The sequence below is a fragment of the Strix aluco genome, chromosome 26, assembly GCF_031877795.1.
Source record: "Strix aluco isolate bStrAlu1 chromosome 26, bStrAlu1.hap1, whole genome shotgun sequence".
NCBI lineage: Eukaryota > Metazoa > Chordata > Aves > Strigiformes > Strigidae > Strix > Strix aluco.
Genome location: NC_133956.1, coordinates 2,006,992 through 2,032,870, shown reverse-complemented (window position 1 = coordinate 2,032,870; position 25,879 = coordinate 2,006,992). Strand labels below are relative to the sequence as shown.

General features: G+C 42.6%; 1 protein-coding gene across 1 annotated transcript in view; it reads right to left on the bottom strand.

The window, feature by feature from the left end:
• CSMD2 (CUB and Sushi multiple domains 2) overlaps positions 1 to 25,879 on the bottom strand; it is a 305,966-nt gene that overhangs the window by 261,807 nt on the left and 18,280 nt on the right. The window contains 1 exon segment of the mRNA XM_074850802.1: positions 15,131 to 15,347. Coding sequence (XP_074706903.1) covers positions 15,131 to 15,347 — 217 coding nt within the window.

Below are 25,879 nucleotides of genomic sequence, written 5' to 3'. Positions count from 1 at the left end.
CACAGTCTATGCACTAGGAGGGCCCCACTCTGCAGATATTGCTTTTAATTCGGGGCAACATTTACATGTTTGCTCACCTGTAAGCAAGTGCACATGTCCCATAAGAATCAATGGGAATTACCTGAAACAACATTGCCCTTAAGCATGTATTCGTATTTTCTAGTTACAGGGCCTTAAAAGAAAAGGATGGCCTGTGCATAAGGGCATGAAATTGTAACAGAAGGTTTGTTCTCAGTCTTGTACAGATTCCACATTGACTGAAGAGACAATTTTCATGGGAACCTCTGGGCTTCCTGAACCTCTAAAAATTAATAAACCCAACCATCTCTCCAGGCCCTTAACTGCAGAGGTTCATTTGTGTCTATCTAGTGTCCCTGGAGCAAACAGAAGAAAATGGGCTGCCTGACCAAACACCATCTTGCCCTTCAGATCAAACAGCCTTTCTGCCCACAGAAAAATGAAAAGTGCCCCCATTATTGCAAAAACTAAACTTATTCAGAAGGAAGCAGGAAATACTGCTTCAATAAGAAAAATATCTACGTAGCAACTCCTACCCTCTGTGCCACTAATTTCCATATCTCCTCCTGCAATGAAAACCTGTGCTAGAAGCGAGATCAAATTCCTCCCGTTCCTCACTAGAAGCAGCTGCAGTCAAAATAAAAGGTATTCTTCCTCTTAAGCTTTCAACCAACACACACAATTGAAAATTCTTCCTCCCTTCTGAGGTCTTCGTCTTTTCCAAGCAAGAGCACAGGCAATATTTTCTTGAAGAAACAATAATTGAACAAGGCCCATGCTCAAATCACTCCTGTAACACCTCAGCACCCCTGTTCCACAGGCCCAGAACAGCCAAGCTTGGCAGGACACCCTGTCTTGTTTTGACCTGGCTGGTAAGCTCTCCCCATGCCTTTCTTCCTAAATCTGCAGCCCATTTGCCCAAGGCAAATTTAAAGCATGGGTTCAACATGACAGCAGCCAGAATATGAAATCATTCCCCAATGGCCTCATGCATGAAGTGGTAATTCTGACATCACTGTTATTTAGTGTAGCAATAAAAAATAATATACACTAATGAGAAAGAAAAGCAGCAAACTCTGTTCCTTGTTTTTATTAAGCACCATAACAAGGTGAGGGTGGTAATAACAGCACGAATAATCATCTTCCATTTCTTCTGTACCTCTGGCCAAATGGATTATTGAGTGATTATCCCCTTAAGTTGCTTGGAGCCAACACTGATTGTGTGAGATTTTCAATGTGTTTTTCATGGGCTTAATTCTGCTCCTACTGTGAGGAACCAAACTAAACCAGTGCCAGAAATACCACTTCGTAAGCTTGCCCTTGCTTCACAGTACGGCAAAAATCAATATACCAAAACAAATCAACACAGAAATCCTTTATTTGCATCCTTCTTCATTCTTTGCCTCAGGTTTGCCACCAACATTGCAAGTATTTCTGGTGCACGGCTCCCCATTTGCCTTCACTGAACAGATTTTCTAGAACCAATGTCAGTGAAAATTAGCTGCTGTTGGCATCACCACCTCCTTAGAGGCTGTCGTAGTGCCCCGAGCACCAACGCCCCTTGGCACGCCAGCAGTCGCCAAAGCCCAAGGCCTGGACCATACACTGGGGTCTGGGCACGCAGCTCCCCATGGAGCCCAGCTGTCTCACCTCTGGGATATAGCACCATCTTCCCTCATGCCCCAAAGTCCTCCCCGGTGGAAAACTGCCTCATCCTCCTACGGAAGGAGTTGAGCACCAAAGACCCACTGACCGCTCCACTCAGCAGGTTCAACCCACAACTGACCACTTCTTTCGCCCTAGAAAAAAAGAACAGGCAGCCAGGAGAGTCCACATCTCCGTCCCTTTGCAAACGCTCCCACTCCCACCTGTTGTGTATTATAATGCTCCACTGTATCAAGTACAACTCTACCATCTACTGTGACGCAGGCTCCCATTTTGGAGTGCAGGTGCCATAATTAAAACAGAGCACATTATTTTTCTGGTAGGATGCCCACCATCAGCTCAGGCTGCAATCAAAATAGTTATTGCAGCTGGCAATCCAACAGCCTTTAAAGCATAAATGCTAGAGAAGTGTCTCAGAACATCTAATGAAAACGCACCGGATTGCATCGTTTAACCCAGCATTAAATTACACTACACCACACTTCAGTGATTTTTTTCCTGCATGTAATTTAAAGGCACCTATTAAAGAAAATTTCCCATCAAATGAACCACTCTCTTCACTACATACAGTTTAAATGGCACAGTTCCGTAAGTGCTCGTCTGACATCCCTGCGCTATCCCAGGACAATATTCAAGCTAAGTCAGGTGTAAGGGACTGTACTGAAAAAAACAACAGCTCAGAGTGAGAGTTGCCCTTTGGAGTGGTCTTGGGAAGAGAGTCTGGAATGAGCCCGGGAGTCCTCTTTCACACTCTGCACCCAGTTAACACAGCAGCAGTCAACCTGAAGTCATTTGAAAGGTGCATTCATGAAGTATTTAACTAATCCATTATCAACTGGGGCCAACAGGAGCCCAAAAGCTTCCAATTGACTTGGAATCAAGTTTTAATATGCCTTATTCAGCTAGACAGCTGGCTCAGGTGCACCTAGAAATGAGGAAGCTCACTGGCTTCAGTGAAAGGCTATCTGTTCAATCTTTCCCCCGAAAAACACGTATGAGTGATTTAATTAACATTTGCAACACTCTCAATCTTGATGAAAAGGATGTGTAAGCATTGTACTCCAGCCGCTGCAGGAAGAACACCTTCAGAAATATGTATGTCTGTGTTTAAAAATTAAAGTCTTAGGGGAAACTAGAAACAGACACATGCAAAGTCAGTGGTCACTCACAGATGTCCTCCTCAAGGCTGCTTCATGGAATGTATGTCAAAAATAAATGAACAAATGCAAGAGATCAGGGAATTCACCCACAGCAATCCATCCCACCTCAGATCTCAGTATAGGTAGCAATTTTTTTATTAAAAACACAGTTGGCTGGCGGATGTAGGTAGTCGGGGGGGGACATTTTGTCATTCCTATTATTATTAGTTTTAGAAATCATCTTTCATCCTGGAGTTTTATGTCTCCTCCAAATCATCAGGTCAAATCCCAAAAGAATCACTGTATCTTAAATACTACTTTACAAAGCTAGCAAAAAAAGTGACCCATAGATGCCCTAGGCACAAGGATTTCAATATGTGCAGTAAAACTGAAGCTGACAGGTCTTTGTTTCTCACATATCATTGTCTACAAGATTCAGCAGCAGCCCCATCTCCCCATGCCACCGCTCTGCTGCCCAGCCAGTGACCTGCTCCTCCAGCCACCTCCTCCTCCCGGTCACCCGGAATTCCCTGCCTGGCTTATCCCCTGCAGCTGAACCGCAGGCTGCTGCCGCCTCCACCTCCTTCACACATCTGATCCCTTCTATTTTCAGCAAGGAGAACTGGGCAGATCTTTTCACCCATTTTCAGTAAATGCGGATGAAAGACATGCACCTGAGGAGACGGCTAACGCTCAGCTAGCATTTCCTCAGGCTTGTCTGGTTCAGAATTTTTTCCTCAGTGGTTCAGTTAGTTTTTCTCTCTTTCTGTGTGTTTATTAAAGGAACAGGTAGTTACAATGAGATGTTAGCTTTTTTTTTTCCTACCATATTGACAGAATAACTGGTAGCATGAATGTTCTCATTAATCATCAATAAAACAAGCAGAGCATAATCCGAAAACACTTCCAGCTCATGCATGCTGCAGACGCTGAAAAGCCTGCCTGAAAGGCAGACCTCACTGGTGTTACTGAGTTGTCAGACTCAGACTGGTTTGGGTTGGAAGGGACCTCAAAGACCATCCAGTTCCACCTCCCTGACATGGGCAGGGACACCTCCCACTAGCCCAGGTTGCCCAAAGCCCCGTCCAACCTGGCCTTGAACCCTTCCAGGGAGGGGGCAGCCACAGCTTCTCTGGGCAACCTGTGCCAGGGCCTCACCACCCTCACAGGGAAGAATTTCTCCCTGATATCTAATCTAAATCTGCCCTCTGTCAGGTTAAACTCATTACCCCTCATCCCTATGTTGGTGCCCCCAGAGCTGGATCCAGCACTGCAGGTGGGTCTCACAAGAGCGAAGCAGTGGGGGAGAATCCCCCCCCTCACCTTGCTGGCCACAATTCTCTCAATGCAGCCCAGGACACTCTTGGCTTTCTGGGCTGCGAGCACAAATTGCTGACTCACAGTCAGTTTTCTATCCACTAATACCACCAAGTCCTTTAATTTTGATCCCTATAAGGCTGAAATGATACTCTGGACCAAAAGAATCTCAGCCAGCTTAAAAGGATACTGTAATGACACAAGAAAAAGAGTATCAGTTCACGTTTGGATTTACTCAACTTGTTGGAATGATTTATGCTCAAAACCAAGCTGCTTTTATTTTTGAGTCAAACTACAAACAGATCCTGGACAAATATCTTCAGAAGTACGTTGCAAGCAGCAGTAACTCCTCCTATATTCTCTGTTCATATTTCACCAAGCAAGTACTTTGCTGCCAACCAATGCCACATGTCCCATTTTATTCCATACTACTTTTCCAACCATCCCCTCTGCCCAGCTGGTTGATAATTAAGTTGCTTCTATAATAATGTAATCCATTGGCTCTGACATAAATTACTATATATTTTTCTTATCAAGACAGTAACAAGCATTAAGGGGGAAAAAAGCTTTCTCTGTCCGTTAAACTCGCTCACGGTGACATATACTACACCTACATTTTTTTTCATAAAGTTAATCTAGCACTTCACAAGCAGTTCTCAGCCTAACAATTCTCAATCATACAACCCAACCCCATGTGCCAGCATGGCTTAGGAATCAACTGCGTTTTCTTCCCTTCTCCAAGCCAAGCATAATTCATCAAGCCACAAGAGTCCTTTGCTTACCTCTGACACTGACAAAGGCTTCATTAACTAACACAGTCTCTAGGGACAGTCACAGGGCTCATAAATTCCAGCCTGGATAGATTTCTTTGCTCATTTAAAATGGGGTTTGGGTCAATTCCCACTAGAAAAGCGTTATTTATAGAGCCTAAAGCCAGCATAGCCATCTCAAATATATGAGGCCTTCACGGCTCAAACTGGAAACAGGTACTAAGCATCAAATTTCAATAAATTTAATTTTCCATACAATGCAATAAAGTGGGAAGGCCATGGACTTGGATTTATTTTATTATTTTTATCATGTCCCTTCCATGCTCATTTTTCCTGTACTTTTGCAGGTAGCAGTGAGATGCAAGCAGGTATCTGACAAACTTTGGCATTCTCTGTCTTGTTATTACAAACCAAAAAAAGAAAAACACAAACTCACAGAAAAGTTAACCAAATTTTAGTAACCTCTTGGCAAATCTGAGCTGATACTCTGAGTAAACAAAGACAAGTTTGGATATAAACCAAGTAAAGCTCAGCAGTGTCAATACAAAACTTGGCAGTTCGAGGTTATTTCTGGCTTTCTTCAAAAAAAAAAATTAGGAGTGTGCAATCTAGTAAATGGGAAAAATAAGTTCTCAGAACCCCCTGCAAGTCACACAAGGGTTATTGCTAAACACAATGCAACTGGTGAACAAGAAAGCATTATCATACTGGAAGTGCTGCAAATACCCCAATATTCGCACCAGCCCTTTAGTAACATTAACTCTTCTGCTGCATGCTGTGCAAAAACGTGTCCTACGGCTTCAAGAACTTTACATTTAAATAGACATGAATGTTCAAAGCAGCTTTAAATGCAAGAAAGGCAGAGTAAATATAAAAATTCTCAGGCCAGAAGCATTCTGAACTGAAATACCACTTTAACCCGTTCGAGCTTGTTCATCTGGGAGGCAGCTCTTGAAACCACAGTGCCGGGGGTCACAGCTCCAGGGCTGTGCTCTCAGGTATGCCACTAGCCTGCCGCAAGGTTTCAGCCATCTTCTGAACCCCGAGCTCCTTCTGCAGCCCAGTCCCCACCATACTCAATCCTGACCACCCACCCGTCCCGGACGGATGCTTAGACACCTCAGTGAGGGCGTATGGGGGTTCCCAGCTGAACGGCACCAAGCATTAGATTTACAGCAAACAAGGTACAGTGGGACTGAAGATACAAACTAACATTAGTTTCAAATACTGTTGTAGGCAAGACAGTCAAGCAAAAAGTTTAATTATGGCTTTGTTAGTATATGTGCTTACTACACATGCATCCCTGTTCCTCCTGTTTTCTCTATCTAAATCTCAAGAAGCTAAAGCTACACAACTGTAAAGAGCCAAGGCTGACACGCAGAGTGAATCCAGGTCTCATCTGCCAAGTCTGTGCATCCCTCTTACTCTCTGTGCATACAAAATCAGGATTTGAACTAGACTTTAGTCATCAGTCTTGAGAGAATCTTTACTTCCCCCAAGTGAATATTAAGCTGCAGCATCAGGCAAGCACTGCTCTGCCTACACAATCCTGGGACAGACAGCTGAGATCCATCTTGGAGATTTCCATACAAACTGCAGTCTCACTTCCCACCACAAGTCAGGTAATGCCTACGCTAATTCCCTAAGATTTTAATTTATAATAACACATAATAAAGTAAGATTTAATGGCAACAGATGAGAAGGAAACAGCGGAAATTTTTTTTCTATAAAACTAAGTTAAAAAGAAACACCCAAATGGAACAAAAACAATGCAAACTGTCCCTCCGCAGCCAGGGCAGTCAAGACAACCAAGGTTAATAAAAAATATGATTTTTAGAAGGTGTGTTGTATAGTGAAAAAGAAAAAGAAACAAATCCCATTGTTCCTGCTGATGAAGATTTATCCAAAAAGACTGTAATATTGATTCGTGTCATATCTATTTATCTACTCACTTGCACCTTGTGTGACTGCTGAATATTGAGCAGAAACAGGATAAAAACGTTGCTAACTGCTGATGTTTAGCACGAGAGCCCAGTAGCGCACAACGCGGTAGAGGTGAAAAGCCCTGGGTTCAAATCCAGCAGCGTCAGAGGTCCTGCTGCCTGGGAGCTCACCACTTCCCATCTCCCTGCTCCTCCTTTGCCACACGTACATAAACTGCCAACAGCTTCAGCAAGAGGATGTCTCGCCATGCACCTGGATGGCTAAAGGGCTCAATTTCAATAGCTAAAAAAAACATTATACGAAAATGCTACAACAGCATCTCACACTTCAGTTTACACATTGATCAGTGACAACATAAGCTACCCAACAGTTCAAATAAAAATATTTATCTGCTTCCTAAACCTTTTATTCCACTATAGCAGCTCTAATCAGCTGTAGGCCTAAATATTATAAAAACTGCTAAAGATATAAGGACAATTAGAGCATCTTTGGACAGCAAAAGCCTTTATGTTTTCCAAAAACAGCTATGAATTCACAAACAGACAATTACATTCTTTATTAAGAAAAAGGACCAGATGTCAGCAGTTGCTCTTGCAACACACTAAAATCCAATTCTGAAGAGTCCAAAAGGAGCCAGGCCACCCTCTGTCACCCAACAGGAGCATAATGAATTAGAGTCAACGAGCGCAGAAGATTTGTCAATTTTCTATTTGAGACTGCAAGTAATAGCACTCCACAACTGCACTGTATCTTCAATGATCTAGTAAGATTGTATCATCTCCTGTAGACTTTCATTAATTTTGATAAAAGGGAAACATACACTGTCTAAAGAGGCCCTGTGCCTGAGAAACTCTCAAGGTCAGACCTTATAGATACAAAAACTTCTTGACCTAAAGATTCACTGCATTCAAAAGATAACATGAAAGCATGTACATATTTCCCCCCTTCAGGAAATGGATTTAAAGCCATGGCTGTGAACTTTGTCTGTTTTGTACTTTAAATCTCTTTCCCCACCCTAGCAGACAGACCCCTCCAGCTGGGGTCTTCCAAGCATTTTACAAATTTACTTTGCCAAAATAAAACATTACAACATTTTACAGATGGGAAAACTGAGATAAGTCATTTGCCCAATGCCACCAAGCAGAGCAGCTGCTGGGCTCTGAAGAGGACTAGGGCTTCTGCTCTTGTGCAGGACCACCGGCACAGCTCGTGCTCTGCCAGCGCTGCTTTTACCACCGCCTCTGCACATCCACAGCTCTGCTGCACCGCCCGCAGCATCCTCTTCATGGGCAACTGGCACTAATTATCAGCGAAGAAAGTGGCCATCTTGATGCTGACATCAATATCTATTGACTAAAAGTAAAATCATTTTTGATGACCTGATTCTGTACTAATAAAGTCAAAAGACTTTTTGTACAGGTTCTTACACAAGCAGGAGCAGACTGTAGTCACCTTCTCATCAAGCAGTGCTGCAGTAACACAGCAACTGGGCAAACCGAGTTCAATAACCAACAGCTAACAGCTAATAACTCACTGTGCTGCCCAAGGCAACCCACTGAACTTCCCTGTGCTGCTTTCTCCCTTCTACGACAATACAGTAGACCTGTTCCTTCTCAAAGCACTGTAATCTCAAAATGAGAAGCACGATTATGCAAGGGCTATGGGTTAGTTCAATTTCTCTCCCTTCACTGCTAAAAAAAAAAAATCTAATCTCACTTGCTCTGACCCCAAAAGCTCACCCACTGGTTTTGGAAATTGCCACTCCTGCTCAAAGAATAAAAGCAGCTCCGTCTAAAATAAATGACTCAAGACAACTAAATATGTCTGTGACTGTATCACTTCAACCACCACATACAGACATGCATAAAAAGGTGATAAACTTTCTCTGTATAGAACAGTTCTTAGGAGAGCACCAGCAGCTATTGTCTTGATCGTCAGCCACCTTTGATAAGGAAAGGAGCAACCCCATGGAAGCTGTTGGAGATGTCACCATGCAGATGCAATTTGCCTGGGACGCTGTAGATGAGGGCAGTGCAGATCTACACTGATCATACACCAGATCGCATTCAGACCTCCCAACGCTCTACCTCTGCTGTCCAAAAGGCTTGCAGTCACTGTTAAAAGTTTACCTGAAGTAAAACCAAACATCAGCTAGAGGGATCTACAGAAGAATATATGATCCTGGACTTCAGCAATGACTTTGTATTATGAAAAGCAAAGCCCAGTGTTGTCAGACAACACAGATAAACCGCAAGAGGAAAAGCTGAGGAGGGAACTGTAATACATCATACTACAAGAGGTTAACAGCAGAGTCCAGTAAAACTTCTGTCTGCCACCTCAGTGCACTCCCCAAACACGTCACCGTGTCCTAGAGCACAGCACTTCAGGGGCACTGCCCCTTCCTTCCCACCACAGCTCAACAAAGGAACAGGAGGCTTTCTTGAGTTGCATCAATTTGGGCATGGAAGACTAAGGACACCATGATCCTTCCCAGAATTTCCATACAGTACTTCAATTCACCCGTTTAAAACCTACCTCAATTACTAATGGCATTCAGTGCTCACAGATCTATCAAAAGCAGACTGTTCCAGTGCAGAGTCTTAATTAAAATCTATTAGATGCTGCCAAGTTACAGAAAATCTTTCTACACTTAAGACACTTAGCACACCTTAATATGAAGCAAGAGTCATTGCCAAGGTTTGCTAGTAGATTTTACCTGTAAACATGGTTAATCAGCAATTTAGAGGGAAAACAAAACAATTTTTAAAACAAAGTGTTATTTGAGTAACAGCAACACCTGAAGGCCCAACAATAGAAAACCCCCTGTACTAGACACCGTAGGGGAGAGCCAGACCTAGAAGAAATTCTATAGTTCCCATTTTCAACAAGATCCTGTTTTACCAGATATGGTACAGGCCACAGCACAATGGCAGGCCTTGCTGCAGACAAGTTGTGTTCATACAGGACAAGCAATGTCATGAGAGAGCAGATTCTCTAACCCTTAAATCAGGGTCAAAGCTACTCCATCACCTTACCTCTCCATCTGCTTAATAGGTTGCCACATGATCAGAGCCAGTCCTCCTCCTAAGCCTGCCATATTCAGCATGGCAGCAGGTAAAAAGCTCCCACCTTGATTTAATCATCAGCTTTTATCACTCATGCTGATGCACACTCTCCTAACAAATATTGAAAAATTGAATAAAGCTCTCAAAGTTGAAAACCCTAGATGCAGTTGCATTAACTCCGTAAGCTTTCCTGGACTTTCAGATCTAGTTCCATCAATTATCTTGCAGATGAAATTTAAATATTCAGCACTTCCTCAGAACAGAGCAAAAGGGCCATTGGCGAAAGGCCCTAATGCTGCTGGAGCAGCTCAAACAAGTATCTTCTCAGGAAAAAAGTGTATTTTATTCTACAAAGCAGAGAACATAAATTTAAGTGGGTTTTTTGTTGTGGGGTTTTTAATTTTTTTCCCTCCCTTGGAGTTAACATGAAGTGACAAAAGACTCTGGTAAGGGAAAAAGGGAGGTAGGATTCTGAAGTTCACTGAAGGATTTAGCTGGTCCTCTGTTTTATATATCTTTATTTTTCTGTAAAAAACTGTAGCCAGCTTGGAGACATGAGGTAGCTACAAAGGAATATCACAGGACCAAAGGTGACTCGACACAAAATCCCAATGCAGGTTCTGTGTATTACCACATGGCAAATTCTATTTCTCCAGGAATTTCTTTAACAGCATTGAACCCCAGCAACTCCAGTACCTGTGAAGCCAGAACCCTAAAAATGTTACTTTAACCCAGGTTTGCATCTCTACAAGCAAGAGCATATGGCACATGGGGGGAATTCTCTCCTTCACTGTTCCCTCTGTCTCCTCGCCTCCTCCTCCCTTCCATTGTTTTTAATATCAAAAGCTTTTGATTGGTAATTAAGTACAAATCACCTAGTCCAATTTTTCAAAGAATTATTTCAATAATTAAAAGGTTACCAAGGAGAAACAGGCATTCCTGTCGCATCTGTAAATAGGTCACCCCAGTAGATAATTCAACTCTTATCACTAGTATCACGTAATTTTAAGTTCAAACAAAATACTTAATCTTTCAGTCAATTACAGAGTATTGATGGCAATCCTCCTCTTAACTCTTCCGTCACGTGTCAGGGAAGAGGGATGAGTATCTCTAATAAGCAACAGCAACTTCACCAGAAGACACTGTGCCTAATGTTGAGACGTGAGCTAGAAGTTACAGTGCCAGTGAGCTAAAGGCAGTATAGATTTCTTCTTGGCTTTTAATATTAAGTTATTGCACTAATGATCTGCAAGCATTTTCTCTAACCCTGCACGCTCCATCAACATCAGAATAGGACAGTTCCTCACAGCTGTGTAAATATACACTTCCTAGTAACTTCTGTACAAATGCAAACTGCACTACTGAGGTTCTGGCTATAATAAACACTTATTTTTCTCCATACACTGGCTCAAACATATTCTCTTAGTCAAATAAATTCAGTTTCATTGAAACATTTCCATTGAACAGGAAAGGTAGACGAGAAGACAGTGCAATTACCTACCCCCATCACACAGGAAAGAAAGCCCATGGGTTGTAAGATCATAAGTTACCCCAGCACTGTCCAGCACATATGCAAGTGAGCAGTCTCTCCTGGTAAAAAAAGATTGCACATGCTGTCCCTTGGGCTTTCCAAAGTAGTTTTAAACACCTTGGGAAAGAAAAAAATAAATCTGATTGTCTAAATTGACTAGTCCTATTTTGAGTGTAAATTCAGTGGCTCCCTGCAGGAACACAGAATTAGGTATCTGAAATGACTGACTTACCAGCTATATCGTAAGTATACTTTCCCTGGATCTGAGTGCAAGCCTGAAACTTCAAATAAGGAAATTAGCAACTAATTTAAGATTCTCACATTAAAAGCATCCTGCAAATTATTAGCAGCAGATGAAAAAGCCTGAAGATGTCATGTGGCTTTCTTGTTAACTACTGTCTGGTTATGTCATGTAACAACAGTCTGACACAAAAAGGTACAAAGAGTCTCCCAAATCCCATAGCAATCTTAGATCCATAAATAACTCCAAATATTCAAATTTTAGTCAGGTCTCTGCTGAGCTTCTAAGCCCAGCACAGTGGGAAACCAATCAGGAAACTAACCTGATTGGAGCATCCTCTTAACAATGACACAATCAGCAAAGCACAATGGGAATTTGCAAAAAGACTCTTCTTGAGTAACTGCAGTCTTCAGATCAGGTCTCCACATGCATCCCTCTGATCCCACTGGCAGTTCAGAATAGTTCAGAACTTGAAGGATGAGCATCTGGGAGAGTTTGGTCTGGTGTAACGAGCACAAACACCGCTTAAGAGAAGGGAAAGCCACACACAGGCACCGAAGGGAAGTTACAAATCTCATCTAAACTCATGAAAACACATAGCTCTCCTACTCAAGGGAGAGACAAATCTGCAGCCATCACCATTCTCAGATTTCAAAGGAGACTATTACAGTGGTCCCTGCTGAAAGCCAGCGTATGGTGTCGGGAAAAAAATAATTATTTGAGAGAAGCTGAAGGAGCAAGGACTTGGAAACAAGCTCTGATTTTAGCAAACAAAGCAAAGTCATGGCACTGAAAGATGACAACAGCCTTGGATGTCTAAATTAAGACACTGAAACACATTTAATATTCACATACTCATCACAAACACACAACGCAAATTCCCTAATATACAGTAAAGCAGTTTATTAGCAAATGTCTCATTGAATTAAGTCTGCTCTTATTCTATTAGGGAACTTTCACACCACATTAAATTGCAAGACAACAGGGTGTTTGCCAGCACACGATGAATGCAATTATTAACCCCTTCTCAGGACTGCAGAGACATAACACTGTGACACATCAGACCAAGGAAGCTCTTGGAAATATATAACTTAAATGGAACATCAGGGTGTTGAGACAACTAAACATTCTCCACCCCTCAGCCCAAGAAAATATCATCAACACAAAGATCTTTCTCTTCTCCCAGTCAAGCAGGCAGAGCCTACTGAAATACATCAGTGATGTGCAACAATATCAGCTCAAGAATGGAAGAAACAGAGATACAGTTCCTCTCTGTTAACCATTTTGTTGATCAGCTTTGGACATACTGAACAAAACAGGTTCCTTCTCTAAAGAAGCATGCTTTATTTTTTTCCTTCTTTTACACTTGCTTACAGCTTATTTTGGCCCGCCTCCTGGTGGCATAAGCTTTGATGAATGACACATGGTCATCCATCTTCAAGTGCTGCACTTCAATGATGAATTAAGTACATTTGGAAAGCAGTCTGAGAAAAAACAAAATTGATAGCCACAGGAAAAAAGAAAAAAGGGAAAAAAGAAAAAAAAGTTGGGCAACAGCCACACAGTTTAATGAGGTGAGATTGATGTACCAAAAAATATAAGCTGAACAAAGAACTGAGACACCAAACAGCACAGAGGAACAAGTTCCAAGTTCTGAAGTCACTAATCTAGAAACATCCAGGGGAAGAATGCAAGCATCCATCATGCAAGAGTCCATATCTCATTTATTTTCGTCTGTCCTCTGTGCTTTCAGACCCCTAGAAAGGCTCCTCAATACCTTCTTTCTTTTTTCCATTTATTTCACTTTCCTCCATTGTACTAAACAGACACCATCTCCTGAACACCTCATCTCCTCATTAGAGATGAAACATTCTCACATTGCTTTGTGCTCCTGGTTTCATCTCGCACCTTATACGCATCTACTCAAGTTGCACATGAAGTTCACCAGTGATGCAGAGGGAGGACTGCACTTGTCTCCTCACCTTCCCCCAGTGCAGGGCTGCAAATTATCAGGATGGTATCCAAGCTGCATCTCCGACTTCCATTGTATTGGTCATCTGTAGGAAGATGCCCTTCCTGCTACTTTATCTATAATCGTATCATGCATACGAGTAGCTCAGAGCAATACCTGGATGCAACTCGTCTCCAGTGTCTTACTAATTTACTCCCATCGTGACCCTAATTCTGAATTTATTTTGTTCACAGATTTTGCTTCTTCAGCAGGAACTCCCACTGACATGTAGAGGGCAAAAGGAAACATGTGGCACTGCTGATGAGCAGAGCAATTTGCCAGGGGGCTTGTCAGGGCAAGAGCAGCATTGACTACTCGCCACAGAAAGTTTTCTGAGCAAAATTTTATACTAGATGTAGGCTTCCTTTACATAATAAGCAAAGCACTATGCTACCTTCTGATTAAGTGATGAGGTCGCATAATTAAGATGATTCTCAAGCACAGTTGCAAGATAAAGATATGATTTATTTGCATAACTGAAATAATCTACACAAAGAGCTGATTTTCACCAGCGTTTCTTTAACTCAGATTTTCCAGTTGAGTTAGACAAGACACCAAGGTCAAAGGATCTGTCCTAAACTGAAGTGGTTTGAAGTAACATTAATTTCCAGGACTGTGCACGACTACAGCATTCTTACTAGGGATTCTAACACTGGATGCTGCCATTGCCTCTATTACTTTTTGAGGATATTACTGTCAGACTTCAGCTGCAATCAGACACCACAGCAGACAACAGCAGTCATGTCACAAGTCACCACGCTGCCTTCATCTATGACTCAGATCTGGAGGTCTGAGATCACGACTCCTTCAAATGCAGAAGTCTGATATGTCATATAACATTTGCTACCACAGCAATACATTATTTTTTTCAAAATCAGCCTCTTGCTTAACTTTTTATTAATACCAGAATGGTACCTGAAAGTCTCAAAGATCAGAGTCCATGGAGAGTCTTCACAGTAAGCTGTATTACTCAATCACTCCTTACTCCAAAAGATCCCACAGTTTAGTCAGACATGAGAGATTATCACCCCTGTCCAGCTGGTGAACAGACTGCAAGTTCGGGAATTACCCAAATGCACCCACAAAGCATTTGGCAGAGCTATAAACTGAAATCCATTATCCATCCTCCCACTCAGAGAATCTCTTTTGGATTGAGGAAAGCTCTGCTACACATCAGCTCTGCTTCCCCCTTGCTCCATTTTCTAATTAACTTCTCTGGATGCCTAGAATGACTCCTGATAAATCATTACTGTCAGGCATTCAGAGAAACATTTCAAACCTTATCAGAGATAAGGAATCAAAACAACTATAAGAAATGCTCATGAAGAAGCACTCCCAGTTTATTGCAGCATAAACCTCCAATCTAGATATAATCCCAGTGGCAGAAATGGGGACATGTTTATAAACATCACTGTTATGAACAATGTACCTTGTTCTCAGATTCCCCTGCTGAGGCAGTCCATCGTAGATAGATAATACATCAAAATCTTCCTCTAACGCAAAGGACTGGAAAACAAGCTGTATCCTGTTCTGCTCCTCAGCAGTGATTGTCCACGTGCAGTTTGCATAATTTGGATATCCATATGGGAAGCCTGGACTCTGTATTGTCCCGTTTGGGCCCTGTAAAACGTGACTGCAGTTCTGGGCTGGCAAGAGAAAAGACAAAAGTACAAGTCAAATGGTGTAGGATACACATTTAATATCTTCACCATCAAAGCATATCATACAGGATTCTTTCCACTGAATTTCTTCTCAGTTCATGGCCTCAAGGAACAGATAAAAAGTAAAATCTAAAGATGCACCTTTGTCCTCCCTGCAGGAACTCAGACCCCAAACACCATCTCCTGGGCACTGCTCCCTCTAGCTGTAAACACAATGGGTTCAAACAGCTGATTACAGCAGCTGCTGACTGCAACTGGACACAGATGCTCACTCAGACATCCTGTCACAGTCAACAAAGTCCAACATACTCTTCTTCATATACAGGGCATTCAGGGATTTAACACGTTTCAAGAGTGCCTGGCCATACTGGGTGCCTCAGGCATGAGGTATTCAGACGCCACAGAACAGCAGAATGACAATGCCAAAGCTGACCGTCTCTTTTACCCTAAATAAGAGACAGAAGACCAGGGCCCAACCACGCAGACACAAACCACCCCTCACCTTGAAAGGCCAAAAGCTGTAATGGACATTATACATAATAAGGAACTGAGTCACCAAATGAGTAGTCTGTCTGGACAAGACTGCATGAAAACTGAATGGCAAAAGATCAGAAATTAAAGTTGCCCTGACTCTAGAAACATCAGGACACAGTTCAAAGCCTTTAACAAACAAATCATTCTCAAATAGTTATCTGGAAGGAACAAAGAAAGACCCCAAATCTTTGCAACTTCTTAGAATAGCAGTTTCTTTTGTCTCCATCCACATTCCTTCATGTAAACATTGCTCACTAGCCTGAAACTACCTCCTAGCAGGGAGAAGAGCCGATGGTTTTCATACAGAGCCTTTCCAGGCAGACGGCCATAAGGAAAAGGCGTGTGCCCACTTGCTCTCTGGTCTGCGTACCCCCAACTGGCAACTGCACCACTGCAAAACACTATGGACTGTGGCCCAGAGCCAAAAGCTGCCATCCCCAGTAACACTACATACCCATATTAGACCTGATGGGGGTACACAGGAAAAGAATTGCTGGCTAGACCCAGCCTTCCCAGGCTGCTCTGTTTTCTCTCACCCAGCTCTGAAAGGTTTCTGCTCCTCACACGGGCTCAACACATAGCAAACGTCTTCCAATCAGTATTCCCACCGAGCTGCTGTAGAGCTACATCTTCTCAGAACAAGAGCCCAGTCCTGTACCCACCAGCTAAATACTTAATACCTCCCTCAAATCCATTTTCCTTCCCCAAAGCAGCACCTCTGAACACTCCATCCTAAAGATAAAGATCAACTGCCATGATGTACAATTTCTGGATATACAAGATTTTCTTCTCTCTGGGGAAAACAGGTACATAAATGTGTTTTGGGAACAGCCTAAACAACAAATTCTTAGTGTTTACCTCTCTCTTCACTGCTATTTTAACCAAATGTCTTTTGAGGCACAAAGAAAAACTCACTCCAAACAAACTGGTTTAACTCCTACAGGTGTTAATGGAATCACTCCTCCACACCAAAGCCAAATTCCAGACAGTTTGCAAAGCAACTATTGTGAGACCAACAGCAGAATTTCACCTTTATCTTATGGCCAGCACCAGAGCTGCTGATCACTGCTGCCTGCATTTGCTCTGGCTTTTCTTACTGATGCTGGACTGTTTACCCCTGCTTATGTAGATAACCGAGGCTTTCAAGTTGAAACGAATTAGACTAGAAATTACTTCTTTGATTTCTCACTGCTTTTTTCAAAGGCAGCAATGGCATTTGCACTTCTGAGTGCCAACCAGCTACAGGTAGAGAACTGCACAGTAGTGCTCATTAAAGCCAATTATAATTAGATTGACCTACTTTGGTGCAAAAATGCTTAGTGAAACGTCTCTCTGCAAGACCAAGTTTGCACCTTTACAAATCTAAAATGGTCAATCATATTTACTACCCAGGGAATCTTTCTGTATCATGTTTATTACATCAGTGAGAGTTAGGACAGCCCCATAATCCACCAGGGACCAAAACTGAGCTAGGCACATAACTCGTTTACAAGGGCAGACTAAAGTACTTTGCATTTTTATAACTGCCTCTTCTCAGTGCATTTTGTCGATGCATAATACGTACAAGAGTGAGATCTACCTCCCTCCTCCACTTCAGTTCCATTTATTTGTGGAGTTCACTGAAAGGATGTATTAGCTTAGTGCCAGAAAGCTGCACGAGACTGGGAATATTACTGTTACCACAGAGCGGTAAAATCAGGCCCAGTTTGGTTTAATAACTTGGAGACTGCCAAAGATCCTTAAGCTTCAGTTCTCTAAAATTCAATCACATCCTCTTTTCTTCAACCAGACTGGCACTCAATAGGCAATGGGGGGATATTGAATCTGTCTCTGCTGCACATTTTTTATTTTAATCATAAGTAAATGCCATCAGAACAATTTAAGGAAATTGGGAAATTAAAGAGGCTGTATCACTCCATTTCCTGATGGTATAAAAGCTACTGATACCTCATGAAGTTCAGAAAATAAATTCAAGGTCAGAAACAGTGTTCCAAACACTTCCAAGGTTGTATGAAAGGCAACAAGCTTTAAGATCAATATAAATTCATGTCATCCTTGCATAATTAGTGATTAAAAAAGAGCAAAGGCCAAAAAAAAGTACATGATTTTAAACCTAGCTGAAGAAAAACAAATAAATATTAGAAAAATGGGACATAAGTTTCATGACATATCAAATCAATCTACTGAAATATCTGCATGTTCACAATTTTGACCAAGAAGTGCTTTAGACACGGCTAAAAGAAAATTGCTTATTGCAAACAAAAATTAGTTTTCCAAAAGCTGACAAACTGGAAAGCAATATATTCTTCATCAACCGTAATAGTAGGGAACTCATTTATATTGGACGCTGCTGGAAAAAGTCAGCGGGCACGGGAAAGAGATCCAGGAAGCCCAAGAGAATTTATGCGTACTCTATAATTTGCTTTCAGGTTTGAGTTAGTTCAGCTCAGACTTGACTGACAAAACCTTATCTAAAATATGAAGTACATGACAAGGAAACACTCTGTTTCTCCTCTGAAGACTTGCAAAACCAGTTCTTTTGATCCCTTTGGCCCAGAAGCATGAGTAAGTAGAAGGGTATGAAAGGACAGTGCCAGTGTCTGTGCTGTCAAGTTCCAGGTGAATTCATTTCTGACAGAGGACAACATTCTGGCAAAATTTCTGGAGCCTTCTCTCCCACCCAGAGGTTGGACATGAGGCACCTCCACACACTTTATTTGAGTAATGGGAACACAGCAGCTTCCTCATGGATCAGCCAAGGACCTGCCTCGCCCTGACCTCAGCTCTGATGGGGCTCTGGCAAGTGACCACGAGAACCAGCAGCAACGACAGGACAAGCTGTGCCCAGGGACCACTGCCTTTACACCCCCTATAGAGTAACCATCAGCCCTGGTGTCAGAGGACTTCATTACACCCCTTCCAGAAGGGTGGCATTTCCCCCCTCTCAGTTTGCCACTCTATTCAAAAGCTACAACAGCGAACAAGAAAGGTAAATACAGAAAGCTAACGGATCAGATGTCATGCACCAGAAGGCTCAGTGTGGCAGTGTAAATATTTATGTAGCTATTCCAGCTTCTAACAGTATTATTCATGGACTCATACTTTCTAAAGGTGTAAAACCAACATGAAACTCATCAGTGGGTATCTGTGGGCACACGTCCTACTCTGACAGAGATGACCAGTCTGAGAATGGAGCTAATCCTAGCCAATGCAACCTGCTATTTTCAATTCTGAAGAGTGGTTTATTATCAGAGTATATCTTTTTAATGAATGCATCAGTGTAATTTTATTGCAGTAGCACTTAAAGTTTCCACACAAGGACGAAGACATTATCATACTTGGCACTGGTCAGTGGACAGAGCCTTTCTCCAAAGGAATCACAATCTTCCGCAAGGCGGAAGAAAAAAACACAACCCAAGGAAACCCACATTTGTGGAAGGTTTGGGGCTTTTCAGAAAAACATCTTTATCCAGGGGCACAACCATTTCCTCAGTGATAGAGCTTAAAAATCAGCTTTATCAGTCCCCACTTACAATGCTTGTTTTGCAAAATATACACTGCTTGAACAATGTAAACAGACTAATCGGCTTCACTTCTGGCTCATACGCACAAGGAAAATGATGAAATATTTACTTTGCAATATGCTCATAGAATAACTGCATTTCTAACAAACAGGGGCTGCCTGGGGCATTTTATAATACACAGTTAATCCACATGCCACAAAACTTAACATGACTGGACACTTAACCAAAAAATAACTATCAGCTGAACACGGCCCCGGCTGCCTCTTCCTTAGGCAGGAAAGTTTGCAAAACCCTCAAGCTTCATTCTGGGCATCGATCAGCCTCTTGCCACGAGTTGGGTAAGAAGAATGTCCTTGCACTCAAAACCCAAGACTTCCTTTGACAGTACAAGCTACGTGACTGGAGATAGAAACCGTTTGGATACGTGAGCACGGGACCGTTCTCATTTCAGTCACTCCAGCTCCAGCATGGCCCCTGTCTAACGTAACACGGCTGAGTTCTGGAGCAGAACCAGTTCACCCCCCAGTGACTTCCTTGTCTCATGACTGGCAGACATGATGGTCACTGCACACTGATCAAAACAAACCAGGTCACATTTACAAAAGATGAGACTCAATCATTCAAGCACATGCATAGCAACAAAATTTTGTTATTTCTCTCAAATACGCAACACTTACAGGAGTGCTGTGCCCTTCAAGCCCCTGGCTGGGACTGGGTTTCATCACTTGACATAGAATTTCAGCAGCTCTACAGACTCAGGTAAACTTGTACATTCAAATTCTGTCACTACAAATCTTCACCAAGTTGTCAGAAGCTAAATAACAAAAGGTGATGTTTGACATTACAAGTGCAAAGGAAATGGGTACAAAACATCATCTTCCACCCACTTTCAACTCCTTAAACTTACCAGGCCAGATCCATATGGTGTAAATCAAGGAAATATTTTAACGATGTTGATTTACACCCTATTAGTATCTAAGGAAGCAATACTTTAGAGGGAAACAGAATTTACTTCTGAAGTGCTTCCTAAAATATAAGTTGATGCACTTTGTTTCTCAGAAGAAATCTAATTTAGCAAACACTGATGTATGGTCACTGCACAATTCAAAAGGAACAAATACCAACTCTCATACATTGACTTGCTCTCAACAGTAGCATCTGTTGATGATACATGGCTGTCTGCTCAATGCAGTAGGTTTTAGTATTGTCATTTCCTTAAGTTATTGTTATGTAGCACAATTGTTTCTATTTTGTGTTGTTCTAGCCTATTCAATGAAACAGATGAACATAAAACCTTTCCCCAAGAAAACTGAAATCCGTGTCCCGCACACACACATTCCATTCTGGCCTAAAATACCATGGGTAAATCCTGCTCCTACATCGGGAACTTCTCATTTACGTTGCTGTCCAGAGTCATTCACCTTCACTGCATAATAAAGTTCTTCAAACCAAGACACGCGATCCCAACTCCGAAGCAGCACTCAAATGCTGACGTAGGTTTTCAGCATCCCCCGAGAGCACATTTGGAGGCTGTGATGAGTAGGGCAGAGCTGAAGGATGGGGACACAGTTAAAACAGCCACGCCCCGGCTTTCTCTGTGGGATGACACACGTGAAACCACACAGGACTCATTCAGCTTCCCACACAACTGGCTATGCCACGGCACAGGACCAACACTGCGGGTCCCTCCCGAACACTCCTGTGTGCGCCAAGGCACAAACCCTGTCCTGAGGGGCCTCGCAACAGGAGTGGAAGGAGCCGGCTGTGAAATGTTCACAGCCAGCTTCTTCACACAGCTCTTTTCACAACCTTCTCCCCAGAAAGAACGGCCAAAGAGCTCACCCCCTGTACTGAACAGCTCATCTTCAAGAACTCTTTAAAAACATTGTTTGATCTGCCATCTAATAGGAAAAATGATCCCTTTCCCAACGTTTACCTGTTTTGAATCATTTATCAGCAACTAATTACATTTCGTTACATAGTCATCTTCTAAACCACTACTACAGACAATCACAAACATTAAGTAGTTTACCTAGAGCCTAGCTTTGACTTTCTTGCTCACACAATTTAAGTGAACAAACAGGGAAAATACCTTCACACTTCATAAATCTAAGCCTTGTTTCCCTAAGTATTCACCTTTTCATAGTTTTAACTTAACCTACAGTCTTATATCAAAGCCTTCTGGGTAATAAATAATGCAGAGACATTCCATTAACTATAACTTTTAATCAGAGACATTCCATTAACTATAACTTTTAATCAAAAGCCAGTGGATCCAAGAATATCATCAAGGGGATGACTTACTCTCAGATAGCCCCAGTGCCTTTTCCTCTCTGAACACATGGATAAACTGAAGAATACAAGGGCAAAGAACATGCATTTTATCTGAATCCAGCTCATGCCACTACTGCCAAGTCCAGAAAGATTTATAACATCCACCTCAAATCAAAAGCAGTATGTGAGTTTTCAGCAGGATGGCACAAAACTGCGATACTGCAAATCAAACACATCATTCCTGAAACCAACTTAGTCACCTCCAGTTCTCTGGAGAGAGACATTACTTCCCTTCCAACTCCAACAGTCTTTCACTCCCACTCTGTCATCACTTTCTGTCCCTTTCAGTGCTGCCCAGACTTTTCAACTGTTATTGCAGAGATCTGTTACATTTAGGCATTGTTCCAACGTTAGCATAACAATTCAATTCAAGGGCTTCATAAAGTAGAAAGAAGAGAGGAACAGAAAAGATGATGGTGAAGTTGCTGAAATAACGTATTCAGTTTTTCCCACATGTGCCCTCCCTTCCCCTCCCAACCAAAAAATTTGGCTTGGAAAATGATGCAAGTTTCCTATACATGTTTGGGCTTTCTAGTGACATTGCTGACCTTGGAGTTCCCCAGCAAAAGCTCCAACCGAACCACCTTACAGCTGGAAACTACAAATACTTGCGCAGAAGAAGAAAGGGAAGTCTGGAACTTCCAACTGTCACTGGATCATCCTCACGCATTGCCACACTGCTCTGTGATCATGTAACATTTCAGTGTATCTTAGAAATTACGCTTAGATATTTCAGATTAGGAAAAACCTGGACAAAAGCATTATAACTCTCTATTTCATTAACGTCTGGCTCAGATTCATCCTCTTAGACCATGGCATTTTCTCCTACCTACACTGGCCTCAAAGAACAGTTTGCTCTCCCCAGCCATCTCCTCCCGAGACAGATGATTTTCAACCTGCAGCTCATAATGCCTGTGGGCATCTGTGAAAGGCAAGAAAAGAAAACAGCCTCATGTCTGTTCTTTTAAATTCTCTAGAAATGCAATAAGCACCTGCATAGCAACAAAGGCACCTGACACTGAAAACACTGAGGTCAACAGCTACAAAATGTTGGAAAGCACTATTACAGAATACATGAGCCCAACCTGTTCAATGCTGCCTTGTTCAATGATGTTTCTGAACACCCAGTGAGGTTCTGGACTCACCCCAGCTGTTCCATATCTGTCCTGCAGTGTAAAGGCAAAAACTGGAGAGAGTGCTGCAGCCAAGCCCAAGCCTGAGCTGAACACAGCCTCATCCACACGGCTGGGATGCCAACCCCACTGGTATATTTTTCCCCTCCACATCAAGCTAACCTTCTCCTTTGAAGAAAGTCCTTTCTGCTTTATTATACTTTGGTTTCATATTTCATGACTGAACCTTGAAAGGACGTATACTTCCAATAGCAAGGTCAAAGGAGTTCTGACATGCTGTAGAGAAGAAAAGGAAGCATCCAATTTCAGATAACATCAAAAGCCATTGGCAGGACAAAACTTGAAATCACAAGAACATGACACTGCACATATGTCCTGTCTTACAGCTGCACTGCAGTCCCCTGACATGCTGAGAGGCCAGAGACTTCAGCTGCTGGAGAGTAATGCCTCATTTGGTTAAGCTAGAAATTGCCTAAGTGAGTACACTGGTCCTAATAGCAGCTGCCAGGTTGTCCCCTGAGGCTGTGTCCTCTGTTCTGAACAGAGGGAGGGTAGCATGGCAGCATGGCACTGACACACGCTGTCCCCGGCCAGCCTGCCTCATCCCTACCCTGGAAAGACCTGGAAACAGAAGGAACCTCAGTCTCCAAGACCCTCACCAGATTTTTTTTTTTTTTTTTTAATAAAAGATTGCTTTCAAAGGGCAGACGCAAAAAAAAAAAAAAAATAATCACACAACCTGTTGTGTATCTGGTAAGAGCTTGAGCTGTTCTGTAGTGAATATCACACCACACACTCGTGTTGGTTATCAAAGAGACATTACCGTGTCATGCTGGCTTTCCCCGGGTGCATGCTGTATCTTCCTCCATCACTCCCGCAGATTCATACACCACTTTACCATCTGTAAAGCTTACAGTTTAAACAACCAAAGCAGGACAAGCGTTAGGAGTAAAGACTTGCACATAATGAGGGGAAAGGGAGATGGATTCCCTCTTATTTTACTGTTAGAAGGGGAAGCAGGAGGGCTTAAAGAATAATAATAGAAGATACCAAAAAGTTTCTTTGGAGGCATTTTAATAAGTTCCTAGAAAATCCCTGGTAACACCTTTTTTTGAATATAAGCAATACCAAAGTAAATATCAGAGAAGTCTGTGTTCATCAAGACACATTAACGAATACATATTTTCCTGATTATTTACAGCAGCATTCTTAAAAGATATTGCATTTTATTTGCACTAACTCAAGTTAGCTAGCTGTAGAGACACAGGCACACATACCACTTCATACACTACCTGATCCAGTGGACAGCAATGGACACAACGCTCGAAAGTATTTCAAACATGCGTAACAAATAAAGCTTTGCTTGGCCAATACTGATGAGGCATTTAAATGACTAAATTACCAATTACTCCACAACACAGAATGCCTCAGTATCTTTTAATCAAATCTCAGCTTTCGCCATCTTCCTTGAAAACATGGTGACAAAGATCACATTGATCACTAAATCTGGAAGGCCCCCGAAACATGCCTGTGTCCAACAAAGCAATGAAATGGGCTCTGCCTGTTCTGACTCTATCACAAAAGAAGAGATTGTTTCCACGCTCTACTGACCTACAGAGATCGTGTTTAGGCAAGCAAGCGGAGTTTGTTGATGCAAGGAACGTACACAGAAAGAAAGAAAAGCCTGAACCTTCTCACAATGAACAAAGCATAGGAATCTGTCAGCCAGGCCAAATGTACTACAGCTCACCCTGCCTGGAGCTGAGTTGAGCTTTATCAGTATAGTTACTAGTGAAGATCTGCCACATTGGCATCTTTTTGTACTTGTTTAAAACCAGAGTAAAGGACTCAAGAATAAGATTCGTCATGTAAACTGCAGATCTGTTTCTTCCCACTCTATCCCAGACAACACACATCATGTAAATCTAAAGGCTGTGGTAGGGCTCCATGAAGCTTTTGCACTTTGTACTGAACACAAGCAAAATCAGGAACATCTCACACCACCACACCTCCAGGCTGTGCTTTCTCTGCAAAAAAGGATGATGATGCTCCCCTCTCTCAAGGAGAAGTGCCTGGAAAAGGAGCTGCGCTTACCTCGTGAAACACACCAAGTTCAATTGCTGAGCTCCACTTCAATACAAGCCTTCACATGGCCATTCACAGCGAGTGCAGGAGGAGCTGGAGCCCACGTGGAGCCAGACTAAAGAGCCTCACCCGTAACTCACGCTAGGCAGCTGCAGCCAAAGCGTCACGGAACCAGCCAACATCAACAAGACATACATCCAGAGCTGCCACCAAGCTGCTGAGCCTGCAGCGGGGCAATCTTTGCTAGCACGACGGGGGTGTTAGCCTGGCAGTGGTAAGCAGGACACCACCCCCGACTGCAGCCTGAACACAGCACAGTGCTAACACAGCCATACCCTAACAGCACCCAGGCTGGCCTCTCCAGAGCAAACAGCAGCACCGTCAACACTGGGGGGAGAACCTCTCACACTTTACTGCACTGCACAGTGTGCACATGCCTGCTGACTGCAAACCCAGAGACAAGCCTGGTTACAGAAGGTCCTCACTTCTGTCACTCCCATCAGCATTCTTTTGCATGAACTGACCACCCCATCTCAGATGAGCATAAAAAAACTTGTGACTTGCTTCAAAGGTGACAAGAGGAGGAAAAAAAAAAACCCTTGTGAGGTAGCAGGCAGGAGTCTTGCACTAACAATGCACTCAAAGCCGTCAGCAAGGGAGAGACTCTTCCATCTGTCCAGTATATATATGTATATATCCCAACGTGTTCAAGATTCACACATCTGCTACGGAGCCCAGCACCCACTGCTGTAAGCTTTCACTAGGGAGGCCAAACCAGCCAATTTAGCTTCTGCAACTCTGGTTCCTTGCTGTACCCTGTTCTAACTACACGCACGTCTGTCCTATGACAAAAGTGACAAGCAGTACTTTATTTCATGTCCTTTGTTTGCATTAGAATGAAGGACAT